The sequence below is a fragment of the Amyelois transitella genome, chromosome 7, assembly GCF_032362555.1.
Source record: "Amyelois transitella isolate CPQ chromosome 7, ilAmyTran1.1, whole genome shotgun sequence".
In the NCBI taxonomy this organism is placed as follows: Eukaryota; Metazoa; Arthropoda; class Insecta; order Lepidoptera; family Pyralidae; genus Amyelois; species Amyelois transitella.
This window is the reverse complement of record NC_083510.1, coordinates 11,770,293-11,789,314: the sequence shown is the minus strand read 5'-3', so window position 1 is coordinate 11,789,314 and position 19,022 is coordinate 11,770,293. Positions and strand designations below refer to the sequence as shown.

The 19,022-nt window shown below is 39.9% G+C and overlaps 1 protein-coding gene across 1 annotated transcript in view; it reads left to right on the top strand.

The window, feature by feature from the left end:
* The window catches only part of LOC106130823 (glycogen debranching enzyme), a 48,996-nt gene that overhangs the window by 10,307 nt on the left and 19,667 nt on the right, over positions 1-19,022 (top strand). The window contains exons 9-22 of the mRNA XM_060944934.1: positions 22-150; positions 1,717-1,860; positions 3,277-3,345; positions 4,079-4,291; positions 5,081-5,201; positions 5,956-6,088; positions 6,646-6,814; positions 7,632-7,728; positions 8,790-8,939; positions 9,706-9,771; positions 10,666-10,802; positions 17,196-17,421; positions 17,982-18,188; positions 18,679-18,943. Of these exons, the coding sequence (XP_060800917.1) occupies positions 22-150; positions 1,717-1,860; positions 3,277-3,345; positions 4,079-4,291; positions 5,081-5,201; positions 5,956-6,088; positions 6,646-6,814; positions 7,632-7,728; positions 8,790-8,939; positions 9,706-9,771; positions 10,666-10,802; positions 17,196-17,421; positions 17,982-18,188; positions 18,679-18,943 (2,126 nt within the window). The remainder of the gene's footprint in view (positions 1-21; positions 151-1,716; positions 1,861-3,276; positions 3,346-4,078; positions 4,292-5,080; positions 5,202-5,955; positions 6,089-6,645; positions 6,815-7,631; positions 7,729-8,789; positions 8,940-9,705; positions 9,772-10,665; positions 10,803-17,195; positions 17,422-17,981; positions 18,189-18,678; positions 18,944-19,022) is intronic.

Genomic DNA, 19,022 nt, shown 5'->3' with positions numbered 1-19,022 from the left:
GAATGATTATCATTATCACAGGGTGCCTCCAGTGAAGTCGAGCGCGGAATCTGATCGCGGAGAGTTGAAGCTGATCCCCGACCCTCAGTTCCGAAGGTTGAAGGCCACTGTCGACCTGGACTTGGCGCTTCAGATCTACAATGTTTACAGGTATTTAAATTTCTGAGATATATATATACATACACATAATTACGTCTATATCCCTTGCTTGACAGAGGAAACAGTCTCGAAAAGACTGACAGGCCACGTTCAGCTGTTTGGCATAATGATAGAATTAAGATTGAGATATAAATGTTTAATTAAATTATTCCTTGCGGGGTAGACAGAGCCAACAGTCTTGAAAAGACCGATAGGCCACGTTCAGCTGTTAGGCATAATGATAGAATTGAGATTAACATATAAATGTTTAATTAAATTATTCCTTGCAGGGTAGACAGAGCCAACAGTCTTGAAAAGACCGATAGGCCACGTTCAGCTGTTTGGCATAATGATAGAATTGAGATTAAGATATGAATGTTTAATTTAATTATTATTCATGTTTCAATGAAATGTTCTTGCCTGGAAGAGATCGTATAATGCGATAAGACCGCTTTTTGTTCTTATTATTTTAGTACATTATCCTAACATAAGCTTAGTTAGTTTAGTTTTTATTACGTTTAGTTGTTATTAGGATAAATTTATTGTTTTAATTGTATGTGCAATAAAGGGTATTACTATCTACCTATAAATTATGCATGAAGAAATAGGCAGCTGTCCTTTTTATTGTACTTTTTAGACATTGGCGATGTACATATGTAATAACTATTAATTGAAAGTTAAACCGTTTCCTAATTGGTAGCAAATTTTTAAACATGAACCTCATCTAAATTGCAAACTCCATTGGATATTGTCACAACACAAATAGAAAAATTAACGGAGTAAATTTCACATTTGCTTCAAGTGTCAGGTCAAGGGTACCCGAAACCGCCGAGCTTGCATGAAGAGAGTTATGAATGTGGATGAAGCGTAGGAAGTATGCAGAGATCGTGACAAGTGGAAATAGGTAGTCTCTGTCTACCCCTTCGGGAAAGAGGCGTGATTTTATGTATGTATGTATCAAGTGTCATTTTTAGTACCAAGGACACTCGGGGGAGTGCTTCAAAGGGGAGCTTAAAACTAGCTGTTATTTTGTAGCGAACATTAGGTCCAGCTACCGTAGCGTGGCACGCGCGACGCTGTTCTACTATCGCTGTTTCGCTTTTTATTATGACGTGAAACGGAACAGCGATAGCTTTTGACGCGATAAAAACGACGTCGCGCGTGGCATGCTAAGAGGGAGTTACCTTTTAGTTGTTTTTTTTTGTAGAATATTTAGTCCAGCGTATTTTTATTATGTGCCGTGCCGGGCCGTGTGGTTCCCGGCACCAATACGCTAAAAAGAATAGGAACACTCCATCTCTTTCTCATGGATGTCGTAAAATAGAATAGAATATTTATTTGCTTTTGACTAGGAAAAGACGGCTAAGGGATAGGCTTACAAAATTGGGATTCTTTTTTAGGCGATGGGCTAGCAAACTGTCACTATTTGAATCTCAATTCTATCATTAAGCCAAATAGCTGAACGTGGCCATTCAGTCTTTTCAAGACTGTTGGCTCTGTCTATCCCGCAAGGGTGGGATAGACGTGACCATATGTATGTATGTATGTATTTTGATATCATTTACCTATCATTGACAGAAACGACTGTTACGACGAAGAGTCTCGCCTGAAGAAATGCTGCGAAGAGTTGAAGCGTAAACTGGAACAGCTGAACGACGCCGCGGCCGAAGAGTTGAGGGAACATTTGAGAGCTGCCGTCGATAATGCCGTGGCCGGCATGAGGTAAATATCACAAATTTAAAACTTTTAACGACTTTTACCTTTTATCTGACGGCCTCTGTGGCTCAGCGGTAGTACGCTTGTCTGTGACACCGGAGGTCCCGGGTTCGAATCCCGGCCAGGGCATGATGAGAAAATAACTTTTTCCGATTGTCCTGGGTCTTGGATGTTTATCTATATAAGTATTATATTATAAAATATAGTATCGTTGAGTTAGTATCTCGTAACACAAGTTTCGAACTTACTTCGAGGCTAACTCAATCAGTGTAATTTGTCCCGTATATATTTATATATTTTATTTATTTATTTAAGAAACTTTTAAGTCACGACACGAGTCTTTGTTTGTTTATGTTTATTTTTTTATTACGTGCGCAGATTGACCTGCACTAGCACCAAGGTCATAACTGAAAATCACCGTTTTTCTCTATAGCAATAAATTCGTTGAGTTGTGATCTTTTTGTATTGCTGCAACTCACACCCTAATTAATTTGTATTTCATATGAAATTGTAAATTGTGTGTAGCAAATCAAATAAATGAATTATCTATCTTTCTAAATTATGTTGGAATGTTCAAACTATTGATGATAGAGCGTTGGTGGTCGAATTGGTAAGGTGCCTGGTTAAAACGTGGTAGCGCATAAAGGCACCGGTTCGAATCCCAACGCGACCATGTACCAATGGCTATCGAAGTTATGTACATTAGTTTGAATACAAACCGATGCTCTTACGGTGAGGGAAAACATTGTGAGGAAAACTGTACATTCAGACAACTGGATGTGTAACCATGATCGATCCAATACGGGTTAGGTTCCCCTGCAAAGGTTGCGGAGGTCAGACGGGAGTCGCTTCGTGGCGTTAAAAAAAAGCCTGACCCCCCAATCCAGGATCCATGGTTAAAAGCATACCCCGGGCTGTTCAGAGTGGTGAGGATGCATCTGGGACTAAAGCCAGGAGGAAAGGATTTAATCTACTTTAACGGGTGCAATGATTCAGCTCGACCGCCACCAAATCTTCTGCTAGGCTCGATGTGATTCCTAGGGAACCGGGCGACGGACGATATTGTGTCGGAAGTTGTATAAATGCTCCAATCCGTGAAATCTTTGCTTGCGCGATTTAGCATACACGCTGTGACAGGCTTGGTGGCGAATGGCATTTGAGATGTTGCCATAGATCGCTGCTATTGGTTGAGCGCGTGTTATTGTCACTGTGATTGGCTGTTGTGTCCTGTGACGTAGACATATCGCCACACTACTTTTGAAATTTAGTATTCTTCTGTACGCGATGGGCTAGCAACCTGTCACTATTTGAATCTCAATTCTATCATTAAGCCAAACAGCTAATCAGTCTTTCAAGACTTTTGGCTCGGTCTACCCCGCAAGGAATATTAAACGTGATTATATATATGTATTGTTTTCACAGATATTTCCGGCTCCAATCCGACGGTCCTAAGATAGAGGAAGTCAGCGAAAAGCATCCTCTGGTACCGAGGTAAGATTTTTGATTTGTTAAAATGGTCATCAACTCTAAACACGAGTGAGGAGACGCATGATGTTGACTTTATAATAAAAAAATAAACTCATATCAATTGACAGACTACTAAATATAAATTGAAGACTGATAGAACTTTATTTGTGTTTAACTGCTATGAAATATAATGTGTCTCATTATCACGGTATTACAGTAGGGCCGTGATAATGAGACACATTATATTAGTACACAGTGGGGTGCATTTTACTTCATTTTCATAACTCTCTTGTCATAAATATATGCTAATAGAATGATTTTAATATTTACTACATCAGGCACCCCACGCTTTTTACTCAGATTTAAATTGTTTTGTTTATAAATTTAATTTTGTTATAATTTTAATCGGAGGTAATTGACTATAACTGATTATTGGACTTGCTACTACTGTTTTATACTTCCTTTGTCATTAATTTTTATTTTCTATTTTTTAGTTTGATTAGCAATAAAAGCGTAGTTTTTTAGTTTTTTTTAAACTATTATTTTTTTTGTATAATAGATTTGAGTGCGTTGGACCTCAATGGCTGGTAGTAAGCAGGATCAGGCCTAAGGTGGTGTATGCAAGCTCATGTAGTTCATATTCACTCTTGCCTTGAAAATCCCCAAGTATTGGGGAAAAGAGATGAGTGGAGGGAATTCCAAATCGCAATGTTCTAAGGGGGGTTACATCGACCATGATATTTATTTTTGTTGTCAGATACTTCACGTGGGGCTCAGGAATCCGTGTTGAAACAAGTTCCCTGTCAGACGTGGAAGCCTCATTGTTAGGAGACGCGGGACAACTTGTGATGGCGCACAACGGCTGGGTGATGGACGCGGACCCGCTGCAGGACTTCGCCGATAAACAAAATGGCGGACGGGTGTATTTGAGGAGGGAGCTCATTGCTTGGGGGGACAGTGTCAAGTTGAGGTAAGTTTTGTGGTGTTATCTCTAGTTGAATTTCGTAAGTAAAATGTCTACTTCGACTCAACATTGCTTTTTTCTTGTACACCATTCGGCCTAGCCGAAAAACAAAATGGCGGACGGGTGTATTTGAGGAGGGAGCTTATTGCTTGGGGGGACAGTGTCAAGTTGAGCTAAGTTTTGTGATGATATCTCTTTTCGTAAGTAAAATGTCTACTTCGACTCAACATAGCTTTTTTCTTGTACACCACCCGGCTAAGCTGGCAAACAAAATGGCGGAGCGTATTTGAGGAGGTTATTGCTTCAGATGAATGAAAGCAAGATGAAGTATGCAGAGATCGTGGCAAGTGGAAAGATGTAGTCTCTGCCTTCCCCTCCGGGAAAGAGGCGTGACTTTATGTATGTATGTATGTAACAATCTATAAAATGATATGTTATAATTGTGATTCGACTTATTTCAAATGAAACGACTTATAAATAATAATTTCCGCCCCGAATCTTACCTGACGCTAAAGTGGCCATAACACTAGCCCAGTGTGAAGGTGCGAAAGTGCTGTAGCACGTGGCATCCCATATTATGAAGCGGCCCTTCTCTCTCATTCATTCCTTATTTATATTTGTATAGTTGTCAGGTCGGTTTCTCATAATTACTTTCATTATGTACGGCGATAAACCATGCGGGAGAATTGTGCGATTGAATTTGAATATTTTTCAAATATTTCTCGCTGATGTTTCTCGCAGTGTTTCTCATCTAGCTTCTCGCAGTGTTTCTCATCTAGTTTCTCACTGTTTTAGGTACGGCGACCGCCCAGAAGACAGTCCGTTCCTGTGGTCCCACATGCGGGAGTACGTGGAACTCACCGCCGAAGTCTTCGACGGACTGCGACTTGACAATTGTCACTCAACGCCGTTACATGTGAGTCCTGTCTTGTTGTATAAGCCATGAGTCACGTCTATATCCCATGCGGGGTAGACAGAGAAAACAATTTTGAAAACGTTCAGTTGTTTGGCTTAATGATAGAATTGAGATTCAAATATCCTATCACTTAGTCGCCTTTTACGACATCCATCGGAAAAGATGGAGTGATCCTATTCTTTTTTCGCCGGGAACCACACGGCACAAACATACAGGGACAGACGCGGAAATCTACTGCTTTATATTATTTAGTAATTTGTATATATTTTTTCATATAAGTCTTTCAAACCTGCTGGCTCTGATATCCCACAAGGAATATAGACGTGATTATATGAATGAATATATATTTTAATAAGTATTTTAATAATTTGAGTGCGTTTGACCTCAATCTGCTTGTTGGTCAGTAAGATATTAGAATATTCATATGTTTTTTAATGTAACATACATACATACATATAATGATAGGCCACGTTCAGCTGTTTGGCTTAATTATAAAATTGGAATTCAAATAGTGACAGGTTGCTAGCCCATCGCCTTAAAGAAGGATCCCAAGTTCAAAAGCCTATCTCTTAGTCGCCTTTTACGACATCCATGGTAAAGAGATGGAGTGGTCCTATTCCTTTTTATTTCATCGGTGCCGGGAACCACACGGCATTTTTTAATGATACAGGTGGCCGAATACATGTTGTCTTTATTTTCGTCGGTGCTGGGAACCACACGGCACAGTTATATATGTATATTTTGAATGGTACAGGTGGCCGAATACATGTTGGACTGTGCTCGCAACGTGAAGCCGGACTTGTACGTGGTGGCCGAGCTGTTCACCAACTCCGACCACGTCGACAACATCTTCGTCAACCGGCTCGGGATCACGTCGCTCGTGCGTGGTGAGTGTACACCTTTAATGGGGTGGACAGAGCCAGTGGCATTTGTCTTGATAAAGTAATTAGCGAAGTGTGAACAGATATAGTTGGCGTCTTTATTCCCTGACTAGGTTTTAATCGCATTTTCGCCCGCGAAGAAAGTGATGAATTTAACGCCATCTACAAATAACCGACGCAGTTATGAGAACCGCCTACAAAAATCGACGAATTAAACACCACCTACGAAAAGCGTATGGATGACGATGACGTAATGTCGTAACAGGCGACTAAGGGATAGGCACTAAAACTTGGGATTCTTCAAATTCAAAATTTTATTATTATAGGATACTTCATATCGCTTAATAATTGTCAAATTTGCCGCTTCCTAGGCGTCAATGCAGAAGAAGCGGTTCTTCTTAGGCGATGGTCAGCAACCTGTCACTATTTGAATCTCAATTATATCACTAAGCCAATCAGCTGAACGTGGCCTATCGGTCTTTAAAAGACTGTCGGCTCTGTCTACCCCGCAAGGGATATAGACGTGATTTTATGTATGTATGTATATGTTTATTTATTAACAGAGGCACTGAGCGCATGGGATTCCCACGAGCAAGGTCGGCTCGTACACCGTTTTGGTGGGCGTCCAGTCGGCTCGTTCATACGCCCACCACGGAGACAGGCTATACCCAGAGTGGCACACGCTATGTTCTTGGACCTCACACACGATAATCCTTCGCCATTGGAGAAGAGGTGAGTCAGCATCACCCCCAATTTCTTTATCTCTGATGAAGATAGCGCAATTCAAAGTGGTGCGGATCTGATCGGACCGACGCGCCATCTGTACGTCACAAGTAATAACAGCCAATCGCGCGACGCTAACAGCCAATGACAGCGAATGGTCTAAATCGCGCAAGCAAAGTTTTAACGGATTTGAGCATAAATACAATATCCGACTCAACATCGTCTGTAGCGCGGTTCCCCAGGCATCACATCAGACTACAGGAAGATCTTCCCTTTGGTGGCGGTCAAGCTCATTCTACAAAGCTTTTTCCCATACACTTTTTCGCTCACGATGTGTCTTTAAAAATGATTTTTGTCGTTATGATTCAATATTTCTTAAGTTCTCCTGCACGGGTTGTGGAGGTTAGACGTGTTTTTACACAAACCTAGCTTGAGTGATCTTGGTCAAAGGCACACCCCGTGGTCGCTTCGTGTAAAACCTAGCTTGAGTTATCTTGGTCAAAGGCATACCCCGGGATCCTCTCCAAAGTGATGATGATGCAACCGGGACTAAAGGCATGATGAAGAAGAAGACTCTTAATCTTGAGAAAGAAACCAAACTAGTCTTAAGCCCGCTTCATCTTCTCAAAACACTTTAATTGACCTTCACTTCTGAGTAATTCAGAAGCTTCAGTGCTAGGAGAAATTATACAGCTGAACGTGGCCTTTCAATACATACATACATAAAATCACGCCTCTTTCCCGGAGGGGTAGGCAGAGACTACAATCAATTACTTCAATGTTTGGAAGGAAGGAGGAACGAATGATTGAGTGAATGATGTTTCAGATCCGTATTCGACATGTTGCCGTCGGCCGCTTTGGTTTCAATGGCGTGCTGTGCGACCGGTTCCACTAGGGGATACGATGAGCTGGTGCCCCATCACGTATGTATATAAACTAGCTGTAACCCTGTGACTTCGCCTGGTAGATATACATACATACATACAATCACGTCTATATCCCTTGCGGGGTAGACAGAGCCTACAGTCTTGTAAAGACTGATAGGCCACGTTCAGCTATTTGGCTTTAAGATAGGATTGAGATTCAAATAGTGACAGGTTGTTAGCCCATCGCCTAAAAGAAGAATCCCAAGTTTATAAGCCTACCCCTTAGTCGGCTTTTACGACATCCATGGGAAAGAGATGGAGTGGTCCTATTCTTTTTTGTATTGGTGCCGGAAACCACACGGCACTGGATGGTAAATATAGCCCATGTTATAGCTCAAGATTTGAATACGTATGTTCCCAGCACTAAAGGGTAGGACTACTCCATCTCTTTCCCATGAATGTCGTAAAAGGCGACTACGGGATACGCTTATAAACTTGGAATTCTTCTTGTAGGCGATGGGCTAACCAACCTGTCACTGTTTCAATCTCAATTCCGTTATAAAGCTATACAACTGAACGTGGTGTTTCGGTCTTTTCAAGACTGTTGGCTCTGTCTACCCCGCAGGGGATGGAGACGTGATAATATGTATGTTTGTATGAAAACAAGAATTCTTTAATGACCTTGACCTAAAAATCAAGAATATATTTAGGTATTTATATAGTTTTTTATGTAAAGAACTAGATATAATTCTCGTAACTGTAGAAGTTTGAACGAAGTCTCTGCCTGTTACACCAGGAGACATGAATGTTTTATTCCATCCATATTTTATCCATCCATATTTTATATTATCTTTATAGTAATACTATTGAAATAACTAGTTCTACATTCATTCATATTTTTTAATGTAGACAATGTGCATTCGTCCATGATTTAGATTAAAGAGATATATTTGTATATTGACGTCCGATGAAAATGCTGCAGTGTAGTTTGTTCCGCCGCTTCTTCTACACATGCGCTTTGGAAGCGGTAGTAGTTATAATTGGATTTAAGTGATGTGACGTCAATAAGTGATACCTTGTATCCAATTTTGAAAAAAAATCTATTCTATTCCATCCAGATCCACGTGGTAGACGAGAACCGTCTGTACCCAGAGTGGGGCGAGTCGGATGGCGATGAACCCAGAGTGGGTCCCAACAGTGGGATCATGTCGGCCAAGCGGGCGTTGAACGATTTACACGCTGAATTGGCTAGAGCTGGATATTCTGAGGTAAAAATTAAAACAATTATTTTTTTTTTCAAAGAGAAAGAAAGTGCATGAATGAAAGCAGGTTGACTAAGCAAATATGGAAAGGAAGTGTGAATGGGACTGTTGGAGTGGGAAGGCCTAGACGAACGTACCTTGATCAAATCGAAGACGTTCTAGCAAAAGGTCAGGTCAAGAGTACCCGAAACCGAATGATGAACCGAAAGAAATATGCAGAGATCGTGGCAAGTGGAAAAATGTAGTCTCTGCCTACCCCTCCGGGAAAGGCGTGATTTATGTATGTAGAAAGAAGGATTAAGGGTCACGTGCCTTGTGGGACTCTGAATCAGTGGATTAATAAAAATATATCCTACTATATATACTATTATAAAGGCGAAAGTTTGTATGGATGTATGGATGTTTGATACTATTTCACCCAACACTACTGAACCGATTACCATGAAATTTGGTATGTAGGTAGCTGAAGACCCAGAATAACACATAGGCTACTTTTTATCCCAGAGTTCCCGCGGGATTCTATGGTGGGGTTTCCATGCGGACGAAGTCGCGGGCGGCCTCTAGTACATACATACTTCACTCAGTATGGATGTTTGTTACTCTTTCACGCAAAAACTACTGTACCGATTACGATGAAATTTAGTATGTAGGTAGTTAAAGACCCAGAATAACATATCGGCTACTTTTTATCCCGGAGTTCCCGCGGGATTGGTTGTTAAGTTATGATAGGCCTCTAGTAAGATATAATCTAAAATGTCACCTCGTTCTTCAGGTGTACGTGGACCAAATGGACGCCGACGTGGTGGCTGTGACCAGACACGAGCCGCGGTCACGAAAAGTAAGTATAACAAATGGAATACAATAATTGTTTGTACATACATACATATATACATACATACAAACATACATACATACATACATAAAATCACGCCTCTTTCCACTTGCCACGATCTCTGTATACTTCCTTCGCATCATCCACATTCATAACTGTCTTCATGCAAGTTCGGCGGTTTCGGGTACTTTTGACCTGACCCTTTGACCAGGACGTCCTTAATTTGATCAAGATACGTTCGTGTAATAATACAATAATTGTTTGTAATGTATGTATTTTGCAGTACGCATGTGCACTTTATCGCATCACCAACTTAAAGTTTTTCTGTTTGGTCAGCTGGTTGACTGGTAGAGAATGCCAAACGGCATTAAGTCCGCCTATTTTTTTTTTGGTCATAAAGTTATAAATAAATACTAACTCAAAATAAAATATATCATACACATTTTTATGTTTTTATGTATATATAATTTGCGAGGTAGACAGAGCCAACCTGAACCAGATAGGCTACGTTCTGCTGTTTGTTTGGCTTAATGACAGAAATGATTGTCGTAAGAGGCGACTATGGGAAAAGCTTGAGATTCTTCTTACAGGCGATGGGCAAGCAACCTGTGACTATTTGAATCTCAATTCCATCATTAGCTATACAGCTTAACGTGGCCTTTCGGTTTTTTCAAGACTGTGGGCTCTGTCTAACCACAAGGGATAGATGTATGTATGTAAATTAAAGTAAATTTTATTGTTTTACATGTTTTTAGTCGGTGATAATGGTCGCATTCACCGCGTTCAAATACAGCCTAACGTGGCCTTTCGGTTTTTTCCAGACTGTGGGCTCTGTCTTCCCCGCAAGGGATATAGATGTATGTATGTTGATTAAAATTTTATTGTTTTACATGTTTTCAGTCGGTGATAATGGTCGCATTCACCGCGTTCAACTCCCCCGACCCGAGTCATGGTGGGCGGTATGTGAAACCGCTTAAGTTCGAGGGCGAATTACAAGAGATCATATTCGAGGCTGATCTTACTCATGTGGACCACAAGTAAGTTGATATGAAACTAACTAAAAGTTGAATTTTTGGCGGTAGCTGTCATTAAGTAAACAAATTTTCAAAAGTGCTCCAATTATTTAATTCATAAATATTTGATTTTTATTGATTAATACAATTTATTCACTTAATGTTATAATTTACTCGGATTAGCATCTTGCCAGACTATTTTCAAAGTAACTAATCACCTTTTGGACACTTTCATCACTATGGACTCCCTTTCCATTCTGTGCAAGGACATGAGCGAACTGAAGAACATGTTTGCTTCTAAGATGTCTTCTTTTGAAGAGGCTCTTGGAAGTCAGAACTCCCAGGATCAAACCGCAGTCCTTGTCAGTGAGTACCACTCGTTCAAAAACTTTATTTGGAAGGCTGTATCCAGGCTCAGCCAGCAATTGGAGTTGGTATTTTCTGTGCTTGACAACTTCGAGATGAGATCACGTGCAAATATTCTTCTGTTGCATGGCCTCAATGAAAATAGAGATGAAGATGTTAGTGCGGACCTACAGAAGATTTGTCGTGAGAAGTTAAAAGTAAATATATCTCCCAATTCCTTTGATGCATGCTGGCGTATGGGCAAGCTCCCCAGGACAGATAAGCCTCGACCAGTTCTTATCCGCTGTGCGAATTCATCTACTCGGCTGGCAATATGGACGGCGAAAAAACTCTTAAAAGGTAGTGGTTTGACTGTGTCTGAATTTCTTACGCCGACACGACATGCAGTATTTGTGGAAGCACGTAAGGCTTTAGGTGTACACGGCTGTTGGACGAGTGACGGGAAGATCGTTGTTGTGACCGCCAAGAATGCTAGAAGGAAAATCACTACGATGGCGGAGCTGCAAGCTATTACTGAAGAACTTGCTGCAGCTAACTGCAATGAGCCAGTGCGTGGTACGCAACCTTCGTCTAGTGTCGTTCCGCCCAGTTATAAGCCTCGTCCACATAGTGCTCGCCTACAAGCGAAAACAACAAGAAAGTAACTGTGGGCGCTGCGCTGTATTATTATTGGTTTATATTATGTTTTGTTGCCTTCTTTCTAATTTGTGTCCGTAGTAATATAACTTCCTTTTTTTATATTCTAATACCTCCTTGTTTTCTGTTCACTTTGTGAGGTAGACTGTTCTTTTTATTATTTGTATGCCACCAACACTTATTACTAACTTAAAACACCAACATTTAAATGTACCGACTTTTGGTTTCTCAGTATAGTTAGATGACATGTGCCATGAATGACAGTGAGTTTTATTTGCTTACTGTCAATGTCATTTACTGTCACTGTGGCAGTTGACATTTGTTTTTTTTTTTATTTGACACGAATGAATTACTTATTTTTCAAAGATGGTTAAATACAATTACATAGGAAATATTTTATTTTCTTGTCTCTTTTTAAATGTAATTGTCTGGCAAGTTGATGATAGATTATTTTTGGTTTTTAAATTAGTTTAGTAGGTATATTGTTGTTATATTAATTTTTGTTAAATCGTTAATTTTATTTATATTTTATTGTTACGCTCAATGTCTGATGTTTTTGGCGACAGTTCTGTTGATGAATATTTTTCTCTCTCATCTTCGTCGGACACCCTACACAGTGCTAATGATTCTGAGCCATGTTTAGGCGATAATTTGAACATTACTTTTTCTTCTGTTCCTAAGGACTTTAATGTTATACATATAAATGCCCAAAGCTTGCCTGAGCATTACTCTGATTTATTGGCAAACTTCTCTAATTCTTCCATTCACGCTATTCTCATTTCGGAAACCTTTCTAAAACCGTCTCTTCCTTCTACACTGTATCCTCTTCCTGGTTTCAAACTTATCAGAAATGATAGGACTTACGAAACTGTCAATAATGGTGTTACTAAAATGGTGAGGTGTGGTGGAGTCGCTATTTACTTACGAGGTGATATACCTTGCCAAATTTTATCACAATCTCCATCTGCTCACGAAAATCCTGAACATCTTTTTCTTGAAATTACTCTCTCTCATATTAAAATTCTTCTAGGTGTATACTATTGCCCCTCTCTTCATATAAATTACTTTGATTCTTTTGAGCTTCTTTTGGCGGATTTCCGTACTCGTTATGAACATATTATTATAATGGGGGATTTCAATACCTGTCTAATTAAAAATGATTCAAGATCAAGATCTCTCCTTTCCCTTCTTCATTCCTTAGATTTACATTGCCTTCCTCTTAGTGCCACTCATTTTCCACACAATGGTCCTCCATCTCTTCTTGATCTAATAATCACTTCCTCCCCGGATCTTGTGTCAGCGCATGGGCAATTTAATGCAGTGTGTTTCTCGGCTCATGATCTTCTTTATGCGTCTTTTAAATTGCGTTCTCCTAAGCGTAGACACAAAGTTATATTCCGTCGTGATTTCACGGCAATTGATGAACACTCATTTTTAACTGATTTTAATAATGCGAACTGGAACGCTGTTTTGATTGCCCCAGATGTCAATTCAAAAGTCTCTAAATTCTATGAAATTTTGTTATCCCTGTTTGATAAACATGCTCCTGTTCATCCTGTTCGTATTAAATATAACCCAGCTCCTTGGCTCACACCTGAAATCAGAAAGTGCATGGCCAGAAGAGACAGAGCCAAGTTAAGATTACGTCAATGCCCGTCTGAAGAAAGCCATTCTGCTTATTTATGTCTCCGCAACCATTGCAATAAAAAGTGTAGGGAGGCTAAGCGTAATTACATTCACTCAAATGTGGAAAACTGTCCACCTGGCAAGCTATGGAAGTTTTTGAAGGGTCTAGGTTTCGGCAAGCGTGGGCCTGACGAGAATTTTGTTATGGACGTCAATGATTTGAATAGGCACTTTTGTTCTTCCCCTCGGAATTTTCCATCAGTCACTAAGCAGGCTACGCTTGCTAGTCTAGCTGTTCGTCCTGCTTTTGATTTCCCCTCTTTTTGTATAAACGAAATTACCGCTGATGACGTTATAAGATTAATCAAGTCCATAAAGTCTAGGGCGGTTGGGGATGACGGTATATCTCTTGATATGGTTAAACCAATTGCGGAAATGATTGCCCCTTTTATTACAGATATTATAAACTGCTCTATCTCAACGGGTGTCTACCCGGCTGCTTGGAAACTTGCTCACATAATTCCTCTTCCTAAAAAAAACCCTCCTTCTTGTCCATCTCACTTACGTCCTATTTCAGTTCTCTCAATACTTTCTAAAATCTTAGAATATCACGTCCATCAACAGTTAAGTGCCCACTTATCACGTTACAATATGTTAAGTTCCTTTCAATCGGGTTTTAAATGTGGCCATAGTACTACGACAGCTCTAGTGAAAATAACAGACGACATACGTTTCAATATTGATAATAAAAAGCTTACCGTACTCGTTCTTTTGGATTTTACTAGTGCTTTTAATACAGTTGATTTTGATGTCTTAATTGAAATACTACGTTCTTTAAATTTTTCCTTAAATTCCCTCTGTTGGTTTTCATCTTATCTAACTGGACGTCGACAACGTGTAAAACTGCATGATTGCTTTTCAAATTGGTGTGATCTAGTGGCTGGTGTTCCGCAGGGTGGCATTCTATCTCCGGTTCTGTTCTCAATTTTCATTGATGGTATTACTGCGTCTCTTTCCTCTAATTTTCATCTTTATGCCGATGACTTGCAGATCTATGCGTCTTCCAGTTTGGATAATATTCACGATGCTTTTAGTACCATAAATTTGGATTTGGAGAGAATTGCAGATTGGTCAGGCCGTTTTGGTCTTTTGGTTAACGCTGCCAAGTCTCAGGCTATTGTTATAGGTAGCCCACATTATATTTCAAGATTTGCAAATGTGTTGGTTCCTAGTTTGGTTCTGGATAACAATATTATTCCTTTATCTTCCAAAGTGACTAATCTGGGTATCATCATGGACCAAACTCTTTCGTGGAGCCCCTATATCAATGAAATCAGCCGTAAGATGTATGTATCGTTACATTCACTTCGCCGAATGCAAAAATTTCTACCCACCGCCACTAAAATTTTACTTGTACAATCACTTCTCTTTCCTCTTCTTGATTATTCCGATGTGGCTTGTCTTAACGTTACTGAAGAGTTGCTTGACAAATTAGAGCGTTTACAGAACCAGGGCATTCGCTTTGTTTTCGGTCTTCGCAAATTCGATCATGTTTCTGAGTTTCGTCGCCAATTGAATTGGCTCCCCATTCGCCTTAGACGTAATGTTCACACACTATCTCTCTTGTTTAATATCCTTTTTAATCCTTCATTTCCTCACTATCTTCATAAAAATTTCTCGTTCCGTGTGACGGATAGTCGCATGCGATCTCATAATAATCTTAAACTACTTATTCCTCCTTATTCTTCTCGGACTTATGGCTTGTCCTTTAGTGTTCGTTCTGCTCAGCTTTGGAATAACCTCCCACAAGATACGAGATCTGCTCTGAACCTTAGTTCTTTTAAATCACTTATCAAAAGACTGTGTTCTGATGCATCTAACAATTGAGTGTACTTATAAATATGTAAGTTTATATATATATATATATTATTTATGTATGTTTATCTTTAATTAGATATGTAGAAATTTATTGTTTATTTTACTGCATCTCAATGCTTTTTATGTGCGCTGCCTTTTAATTATGGATTTTCCTTTATATTTTGGTTGACTGGAAGAAATCCCATTGGGGATAAGTCCGCCATTGTACATATTCTTCTAAATCCAATAACTGTTTTGCAATTTGTTTTATTTATTTTTATGTGCAATAAAGAGTTTACAAACAAACAAACAAACAAACAAGGTTGTCTACATCTTTTTTGACGATTAAGTAATATGTCGCAGTTAAAGATGTTGAGCTGAACGTGACCTGTCAGTTTTTAAATACTGCTGGCTCTGTCTACCCCGCAAGTGATACAGACGTGATTATATGAATAGATGGATTGAAGGGTGATACGAGATAATTTAAAAATCCATAGAATTACGACAACCTTTATTAGGACTAGTTTTACGATTTATAAGAAGACGTGGATTTAGCTCAGCAAGTAACCGCCAGAGGATAGCGAGCTACGTAACTTGGTGAGCGTTGAAGTATACCAAAGGAGAAGTGCCGGGGCTTACTTACCCCGGGCGGTGAAGAGGGCGCAGGAGAGACCACGGTGGCGCGACGTCGCAATCTATTTATACTGTAGCGGGAGCGATGATTCGGCTCGACCGCCACCAAAGGGAAGATCTTCCGCCAGGCTAGGTGTTCTGCCTGGGGAACCGCGCGACACACGATGTTGTGTCGCAAGTTGTATTTATGCTCCAATCCATGAAATCTTTAAAATCGCGATTTAGATTCTTCGCAGCTATTGGTTGAGAATTTCTTCGCGATGATTGACAGTAGTTGTTTGATTGGATGTTGTGACGAGTGGCGTAGAGATGTCGCCACAATATCAAAAGAAGTCTATTGGAAGGAGAAACAAACAAACTTACTCTCGCATTTTCATTTCACTGTCTCTTCTCATGGTGGGTGGTATGTGTAGCTGTTCAATTTGAGCGGGAACTATAGATGAATAAAAGTAGTATGTGATGTCATGTCACTTTGATCTCTTCTCAGCCCCGGGAGCCCTATAAAAAGCGCGCACGCCCTGACCCAAAAACCTACCTTTGGACTACTACAGCGTTTAACAATTTAAGTAGCTCACTATCCTCTAGCAGTTACTGGATTTTCTCGTGTCTATAGCTATCCCAACGACCTCTCTTGACTTGTGAAACTAGTCCAATTAAAGATTGTCTCTGTTTAGTATAATTTAAAATGAATATTGGTTAAAACTCTTTTACTTCGTTTACAATGGTTGCAACTGGCCACTTACAAAAAATAAAAATATTTTTTTTGTGTTCACTTGGAATTCTATTAAGTTAATATAATATAAGACCAATTTAATGTGTTTTGTGCAAGTAATATCCGAATTAAACTTCATGTTTTTATGTTCAAAGTGCAATTTCAATTTATCAAGAGTTAATTTAACTATTTTTCAACAAATGCTTGAACAGTCTCTTTTTTCTATAAATTTGTTCAATCATCTCTTATTTCTCTCACCTGCGACGTTTTACTAAAACACGAAAGTTATTTTGTACTGAGTCCCCGTTCAAAATTCCTTGCGTAAAGGCAAGCTCAGGAGTGCCGTGTGGTTCCTGGCACCATTAAAAAAAGAATAGGACCACTCCATCTCTTTCCCACGGATATCGTAAAAGGCGACTAAGGGATAGGCTTATAAACTTGGGATTCCCCTTTTAGGCGATGGGCTAGCAACCTGTCACTATTTGAATCTCAATTCTATCACTAAGCCAAACAGCTGAGCGTGGCCTATCAGTCCGCTAGGGATATAGACGTGATCATATGTATGTATGTATGTTCTTTACGACCAGGAACACCGGACGTCCCCTCCCCCCGCCCGCCGCCGCCGCTGCGCACGCGCGCCTGATAACGGGGCTCGCGGAGTACTCGTGCGCCGTGCGCCGCGCCGTGCCGCTGGAGCAGGCGCGCGCGTTCTCGCTCGCACGCCGCGACGGAGCGCACACCGTGCTGGAGTTCCGCCCGCTGAGGCCGGGCACCGTGGTCTGCGTCAGAGTGGCGCCGTTCAAGGAGCATAAAGTGAGTAAAAGTCGCCATTTTTTTTTTGTTCTCGATAATAAATTTGTATTTATTATACTTTGTTATTAACACAGGGCTGTGTGGTTAAAGGCATCAATAAAAAAAGAATAGGAACAGTTCTGTCTCGTTCCCATGGATGTCGTAAAAAGCGACTAAGGAATAGGGTTATAAACTCGAGATTCTTTTTTTAGGCGATGGGCTAGTAGTAGTAACCTGTTACTATTTGAATCTCAATTCTATCGTTAAGCTGAACGTGGCCTGACAGTCTTCAAGACTGTTGGCTCTGTCTACTCCGCAAGAGATATAAACGTGACTATATATATATATCTATATATATATATATATATATATATATATATATATATATATGTGTGTATGTAATAAATAAATATATCTATATTTAAGTTCTGTCAAGGTCAATACGTTCCTAGACTAATTATTTTGAACCATATGTTTATTATGCGTTTGAATAAAATATTACTTTTTAAGAAGCTTTTAAAAATATTCACTATTTAAATTTACTTTAAGTTTTTTAATTATATATAATCTCTTTCCACCAGACGGCGCTATCATCGCTCGCGCGTCAACTCGACCTCATCCACTCATCACGACCTGACCCACTGGGCTTATCGTCGAGCCTGTCAGAACTTGACCTGGCCGACTTCAACACGCTTCTATACCGCTGCGAAGCTGAGGAGCGTGAAGCGGGAGGCGGGGGAGTTTATGACGTGCCAGGACTTGGACCGGCGCCGTATGCTGGATTACAGGTATTTGATTATCGAATTATTAAATTTTTTAATTAAGAAAATTGTGAGAATTCATACCGCTGATAAGTGAGATTATGCTACTGCTGGCATGCAGGCGCATTTCAAGTTAAAAAAAAATGATATTTGAATTTAGAACACTTTGTTTCAATTTAACGAAACGAGAATGCTGGCTTTCAGGGAACATTTGTATTTAGAATAAAATAAAATGACATTCAAATAAAGAATACCCTGTCTTAACTATTTAAATATAAAAGTTAAAATTATATTGGCTGGAATATCCCAATCGTATTGTTCTTGACATCTTCAGTGGTCCAAAAGTCGTGGGAAAACAGCTTAGGGCTGCAGTGTAATTTGTTCCGCCGCTTCTTCTACACATGCGCTTTGGAAGCGGTAGTAGTTATATGTCATTATATTTGAAGTGATGTGACGTCAATACGTGATACCTTGTATCCAATTTTATATCTTATAACAAAAAATATATAATTTTCAGGGTGTCGCCTCCCTTCTATCGGAAGTTCATTCAACGGACGATCTTGGCCATCCATTGTGCGACAATCTACGCGCCGGTGATTGGCTACTAGACTACCAATGGCAACGTCTGGAAAGAGACCAGAGACTGAGTGGAATATCGAATCGAATCCGCGACATCTTACGGCCATTGAGCGAACTACCAAGATTCTTAGTTCCGACTTACGCCGATGCGCTTTTGACGGCGCTGTACGATGAGGTGGCTAAAGCGGCTTTAAATAGATTGGGTAAGCTAAGCTGTTATTATTGAAATCATTTAGTACCTACATATATTCGACGGCCTCTGTGGCGCAGCGGTAATACGCT